At 36.1% G+C, this 6,911-nt stretch overlaps 1 protein-coding gene across 1 annotated transcript; it reads right to left on the minus strand.

Annotated features, from left to right (window-relative positions):
- Positions 1–1,223: 1,223 nt before the first annotated feature.
- LOC127665204 (cathepsin Q-like) lies at positions 1,224–6,695 on the minus strand. The gene is made up of 5 exons (XM_052157633.1): positions 6,624–6,695; positions 3,520–3,744; positions 2,907–3,074; positions 2,086–2,206; positions 1,224–1,249 (listed from the first exon to the last, which is right to left on the minus strand). Exons 1-5 carry the CDS (start codon positions 6,693–6,695, stop codon positions 1,224–1,226), a joined length of 612 nt encoding a protein of 203 aa, XP_052013593.1.
- Between the last annotated feature and the right edge of the window lie 216 nt (positions 6,696–6,911).

Genomic DNA, 6,911 nt, shown 5'->3' on the forward strand with positions numbered 1-6,911 from the left:
GTGGGCACATATGTAGCAGAGGACTGTCTTGTATGGCCTCAGATGGAGAGGACACTCTTAAACTTATGGAAACTTGATTCCCCAGGAAAGAGGGATGCTGGTGGAGGTGAGGTGGTATTTGGGAGAACTGTCTCAGAGGCAGGGGAATGGAGGATGGGGTGAAGAATGCAGGGAAGGGGTCAGGGGAAAGAGGGTGAACTTTTGGAAAGTAAGCAAATAAAAAAGTTAGTAAAAAGGATTTTTATTTCCTCCTTAACTTTCTATTGGTGAGATTCATGTTCAAATAAATAAAGTTTTTTATTTCTGGAATTTCTTTACTTTGATAATTCTTTATTTTATTTCTACTCTTAGGTTTTGAACTATTTTATTCATTTTTTTTTTTTTTGCTTTTTTATCTTCATCAATTCGGTCATTACTAATATAAGGACCTCTAAAACGTGTATAGAACGTATTTTAAAGTCTTCTTCTATGCTTCTGTTCTGATGCAGTTAGCAGAGCCTACTGTAGCAGGTTTGCTGCACTTATGGGATAGAACCTAATGCATGATTGAAGTCATGGAGAAGGGAGAGCCACAGACCAACACAAAGCAGTAACTCATGCTGACCTCTCATTGCATAGAGGGGCCACGAGTTAAAATTGGGTACAGTTGTGTTGGTTCAAAGTGTCCAATTCAGAAACTATCATATAGTCTTTCAGAGAAGGGTTTCTGGAAGATGTATAGAACTTTAACAACAACAACTTGTAGTCAAACAACAGCCAATGAGGAATAACATCTATCTCAGAGGATCTACCCATACTTTCTCCTGAATACCAAACCAACACTCAATCCTAATTTCAAGATGAATTACATTTCTTACTACAAAAAATAACTATGCAAAATATAGAAGCTAGAAATTATACTCAAATAATTCTTTTTTTAAAAGGATTTTATTTGCACAAGCAGTAAAAGTGAAAATAAAGCTATTTTAGGAGACAAGAGCATTCATTAATGAGAGCAAAAATTACAGTGTTCATGTCAAGTATTTTTTGGGACTCAAGAGTTTAATATGTTCATCAAAAGCTGTGCATTGAAATGGATGTTATTCCTCTGGACATGGAGTCTCATGCCATGTGCTTTCTTGTGATCCTTAGGCTGCTCACACAAGAGGATATTGAGCAAATGAAGCAATTCCACAGTGGTTGTTCCTGTCTTTCGCAATCTTCATATATCCACCCAATCCCCATCATTTACCCCAGCTGAAAGAAATCATATTTTACATTTGCTAGTAATAATAACACGACAAATATATTACAATAACTGACATTAGGCCAACATAACAAAAGTATCAGAGAAAGCAAAAGGTTTAACCATGAGTATCAAGAGTTGCCTCAAATAGGATGTGAAAACTAGAGCAGAGAATAAAAATTTCCTCCTACATGTGCATCAGAACTAAAAACATGTTTTATGAATGACAAAAGTAATAACACTGACATGACACTGATATCCTAGAAACCAGAGTAAGAATGGAAATTTCACAATAGTATATTGTCAGTAAGATCTTAGAGTTATTGGGTAACTCAGGGATTAATGAGTGGAGATCAACACCCAGTGCTATTTGAAAGCCAGATTCACATTTTAGTGTGCCTGTAATAAAATTTTTTGGGACATGGATACAGGGTATATACCTAGCAAGCTGACTAGCTTGAGTAAATAATAATTCTTAGATCAGCCAGAAATACGGTGTCAATATGGAAGTTGTATTATGATTGAGAAACAACTGATGTTAAAATCGGTTCTCTGTACAGAGGCATTTGTACACACACACACACACACACACACACACACACACACACACACACACACATGTGCACACAGACATGCAGGTCAGCATACAAGCCTTACATGTATACATGGAAAAACAAGAATAAACTTTGTTCTACTTAAATTGGTCCAAATTTTCTAGGCTGTATATCAGAATACTGACTACAACATTTAATTTCCTCATACATCCCCTGTTAGGGCATCCAGACCCTTTACCAGTAAGCCATGTTTCTAGAGCTTAGAATTTTAAATACAAAAATTTTGTCAGTTTATACCTGTTCCTGACCAGTAGTTATTGGGATCTGTTTCATTTCCCTCAAATCCATACCCAATCACCAGCACTGCATGATTTAGAGCAGGTTTGCACCTGGGCTCATGATAAACACCTGAGAAATGAAATGGATGCTGACATGACATGCAAAAACTACATGACAGTGAGTACTACCACCATCAATATGGAGGTATTTTTAAAGATTCTGGAATTCAGTGAACTACAATGAAATATTAAGCTTTATGATTTGTCCACATCTATATTTATATATGTATATGTATATATATACACACTTGCATATAAGTGTGTAAAATATATGTACATATACAAACATATATATGTATATAATATGTATGTGTATATACATATATTATATATACACACATGCACATACATACACACATATGTGTTTGGTTTCACAGTAAGCGGATATATTCAAAATAGTGAGATTTTTTGATAACTATGTTCTACAAGCATATGAGATGACTTCTTGATATTGTGTGTTTGTATTAATAGAACCTCACTCACATTTTAACTTACAGGACATAGAGTACCTAATTAAAAAACTTTCTTGTAATTTGATTTCAGATAATCTGTCCCTGTAAATCTATAAAGCATCCATCAAAGTGAGAAGAGTTGAAAATGTAGCTGACCAATAAATTTTATCATGAGGTTGTTCATATCCAGTGAAATTCAGTTCCCAAAACTATTGCATTGGGGTGAGTAAAACCTCAAACACTGAAATCATACATTTTATATAGCAACTGGTCTGTAAACTTGTCATGACATAGGGATGTCACACATTTTTTTCTTTATATCTAGAAGGAAATATACTAGCCTTTTTTTATAGAACCTTAAAGAACTGTAGACAACATTAATTTCAGAAGCAACAAGCCCTTTAGTTGCTATAGCATCCATTAGGACATCTTCATTTTGTGGAAGGGCCACAAATATTATGATTTTAGCAGCTGAATTCTTAGGATTGTACCTGCATAGTCCTTCCTTTAAAAGATAAAGAAGTAGAAACTCAGTTATTTCTGCCTACTGCCTAGAAGCAAGAGTCAAAACTACAACACTCTGCACTTTGCAAATGAACACAGTCAAGTAAGGAGTTTTACAAATAATCCCAGGAATTAATATGCTACTGGATGGTTAGGAACTAAAAATATGTTCTTTTATCTTCATTAGAAACCAACAGGTCATCCAATTCATGAGAAATTTTGGTACCACAGAGTTCTGAGTTATGGGTACAACTGTTCACATTTTGTCCATGTACACATAGGAAAGGATATCATCACAACAAAACTTAAACATAGAATATATCACAATAACACTCATAGTGTGTGAAGAGATTATACCATGTAGTCTGATCTCTGAAGATAGTTTATTATCTCTACAATTGTCACTACAAGCTGAGCTGAAATGAAAACGTAGGAAGTCTACTTACTTTTTCCTCATACGGATAGGTTGCCTCAGCCTCAAAACCTCCATTGTGAAAAACATAATGGAAGGCATTGTATGTAGTACCCCCATGACAGCATCTATTGCCTTGAGGTTTAGAACAGTCCACTAGGTTCTGTACACTCAGTGGGATCATTTTTCCTGTTTTCTTGAAAATTTGTGCTTCTATGGCACCAGTCACAGGAAAAGCCCAACAAGAATTACATTGTCCCTAAGCAGAGAAGAATATATCGTCATTCATAAAGAAATACTAACTCAAGAAACAACATAGACACCCTAATAATTAATAAAAATAGAGAGCTGGCAGTAGATACATCCACAGGGAGAAGTGGTCAGTCTCCTAGAGAACTTGGATGCTGGCCGTATGTACCTGCTCAAGTACACACACACACACACACACACACACACACACACACACACACACACACACAGAGAGAGAGAGAGAGAGAGAGAGAGAGAGAGAGAGAGAGAGAGAGGGAGAGAGGCACACAGGCATCTGAGTTGGAGCTATTGGTTTTATGGATTATTAATGACAATAGAACGGTGCATAAGAGGTATAGCAGGGTCCTCGGGAAGTGTCATGCTCAGTTTTCTTAGGAACCACCAGACTGATTTTCATAGTGTTTGTACCATCTTACAATCCCACCAGCAGTGAAGGAGTGTTCCTCTTTCTTCACATCCTCGACAACACCTGCTGTCTCCTGAGTTTTTAACCTTAGCCATTCTGACTGGTGTGAGGTGAAATCCCAGGGTTGTTTTGATTTGCATTTCTCTAATGGCTAATGTTGTTGAGCATTTCCTAAGGTGCTTTTGGGCCATCCAAATTTCTTCAGGTGAAAATTCTTTGTTTAGGTGTGTACCCCATTTTTTAATAGGGTTATTTGGTTCCCTGGGGTCTAACTTCTTGAGTTCTTTATATATATTTGATATTAGCCCTCTATCAGATATAGGGTTGGTGAAGATCTTTTCCCAATTTGTTGGTTGCCATTTTGTCCTTTTGATGGTGTCCTTTGCCTTACAAAAACTTTGTAATTTTATGAGACCCCATTTGTCAATTCTTGATCTTAGAGCATGAGCTATCGGTGTTCTGTTCAGGAACTTTTCTCCTGTGCCTATGTTGTCAAGGGTTTTCACCAGTTTCTTTTCTATTATTTTCAGTGTGTCTGGTTTTCTGAAAGATCCTGCTATACCACTCCTGGACATATACCCAGAGGATTCCCGAGCATGTAATAAGGATATATGTTCCACTATGCTTATAGCAGCCCTATTTATAATAGCCAGAAGCTGCAAACAACCCAGGTATCCCTCAACAGAAGAATGGATGCAAAAAATGTTCTATATATACACAATGGAGTACTATTTAGCTATTAGAAACAATGAATTCCTTTGAGCACCAAGAATTGTCCCTCAGAGTCTCTTTTGATGATTCTGGGTTGAAAGTCAATTTCATCTGATATTAGAATGGCTACTCCAGCTGGTTTCCTGAGACCATTTGCTTGTAAAATTATCTTCCAGCCTTTTACTCAAAGGTAGTGTTTGTCTTTGACCCTGAGGTGTGTTTCCTGTATGCAGCAAAATGTAGGGTCCTGTTTATGTATCCAGTCAGTTAGTCTATGTCTTTTTATTGGGGCATTGAGTCAATTGATGTTAAGAGATATTAAGGAATAGTGATTGCTACTTCCTGTCATTTTTGATGCTATTTTTTAAATTTCATAGGTTAACTTCTTTAAGAACTCTCAATCCTGAACATCTATGCTCCAAATGCAAGGGCACCCTCATTCATAAAAGAAACTTGATTAAAGCTCAAAGCACACGTTGCAGCTAACACAATAATTGTGGGTGACTTCAACCCTGCACTTTCCTCAATGGACCGATAAGGAAAACAGAAACTGAACAGGGACACAATGAAACTAAATGAAGCTTTGGACGAATTAGATTTAACATATATATATATATATAACATTCTACCCTAAAGCAAAAGACTATACCTTTTTCTCAGCACCTCATGGTACCCGCTTCAAAATCGACCATATAATTGGTCACAAGACAGACCTCAACAAAGACAAGAAGATCGAACTAATCCCATGCTTACTATCAGATCACTATGGAGTAAACGTGGTCTTCAATGAGGCTCTTTCTTTATCAGTTCTACTCAGCATTTCACTTTATTGATTCTCTGAATGCCGACATAGAGAAACCATTTACACTGAGTGCGGATTCATTGGGGGATATACAGGGTTTTTTCCTTTGTTACAGGTCCCTCTAACCTGACTAAAATCCCCTCAATTGACAATAAAAAATTTAAAAATTGTGAAATTGGAATGCTAAATATAATGATATACTCCAGTAATAACTTGGTAGGAGAGCATACTACTTAATGATAGTAGGACCCAATTGAGAAACAAAAGGATATAAGTGCAGAGAACAGAAAACAGCAAGTAGAGAAAGGTGAATGCATGAACTTGTACCTAATAAAGTATGTGTACTATAAGACTATAATCCAAAGCATTTACACTGAGCTGGCATCAAAAGAAAAGTGGCTCCTGACATTCTTGCCTTTATAACATATTGGTATAATGAGTATTCCTTCCCAAAAATCACTATTCAAATATAGGCTAGGTTTCTTCTGATTCTATCTTATGAATAGAGATAAAGCACAACAAATAAGCACTATAATTTTAGCTATCTCTAAAGTACTTTAACACACATAATGATTGGGTATTTGATTCTGCAATGCTGCTCCCTGTAATTACTTTAATAAATTTTCTCAATTCTTGAATATGAATATTTCTTGTTTGGGATCTAGAACTTGGAAATACTAGGAAGAAGCATAGTTTCCTTTTTTTCTCTCTGTCTGAGACACAACAAAGTTGTATTACCTAAAATACAATTGAGAATCCAGTCCAGAAAGTTCCAAAAGAATGTGTGAGAAACTTCAAAATATAAGTTGATGTTTTCTGAGGTTCTCAGGCTAGAAAGACCTTGGTACAACTCTGAAAAATCAGATAGACAAGTCGAGTTATATTAGTACCCTTACCTTTCAAAGACACTCATGAATAGACCTAAGATCTTTCAATATGAAATAAATACCTTCACCACTAGAAGTTCTTCATAGTAAATCTCACACACTATCAATGTGGCCAAACAGAAAATCAGGTTCATGCTTTCATCTGAAAGGACTTGCTGATCACTAGATTTAACTCTGGTTTATTTTGCTCCCACTCCTCCAGTGTACAGACTCATTCTTCAATGCTAATGAATACCACTAAGACCCTGCTTCAGCAGAATATATGAATTTGAGGGGCAAATATTTGGAATAAACTCAGACATTTGAGTGACTTTACATCAGGCATTTATCATTAACTCTACCTTGGAAAG

This window comes from Apodemus sylvaticus, chromosome 14 (genome assembly GCF_947179515.1).
Source record: "Apodemus sylvaticus chromosome 14, mApoSyl1.1, whole genome shotgun sequence".
In the NCBI taxonomy this organism is placed as follows: domain Eukaryota; kingdom Metazoa; phylum Chordata; class Mammalia; order Rodentia; family Muridae; genus Apodemus; species Apodemus sylvaticus.

Bases quoted from the DNA above. Each gene is read 5' to 3' on its own strand.
- LOC127665204 (XM_052157633.1), bottom strand. From the start codon at position 6,695: ATGAACCTGATTTTCTGTTTGGCCACATTGATAGTGTGTGAGATTTAC. The intron at 3,075-3,519 runs GTAAGTAGACTT...TATCTTTTAAAG, and splicing joins CCTATCCGTATGAGGAAAAA to GAAGGACTATGCAGGTACAA. The intron at 1,250-2,085 runs CAGGAACAGGTA...AAATGTAAAATA, and splicing joins AGATCCCAATAACTACTGGT to TGATTTCTTTCAGCTGGGGT.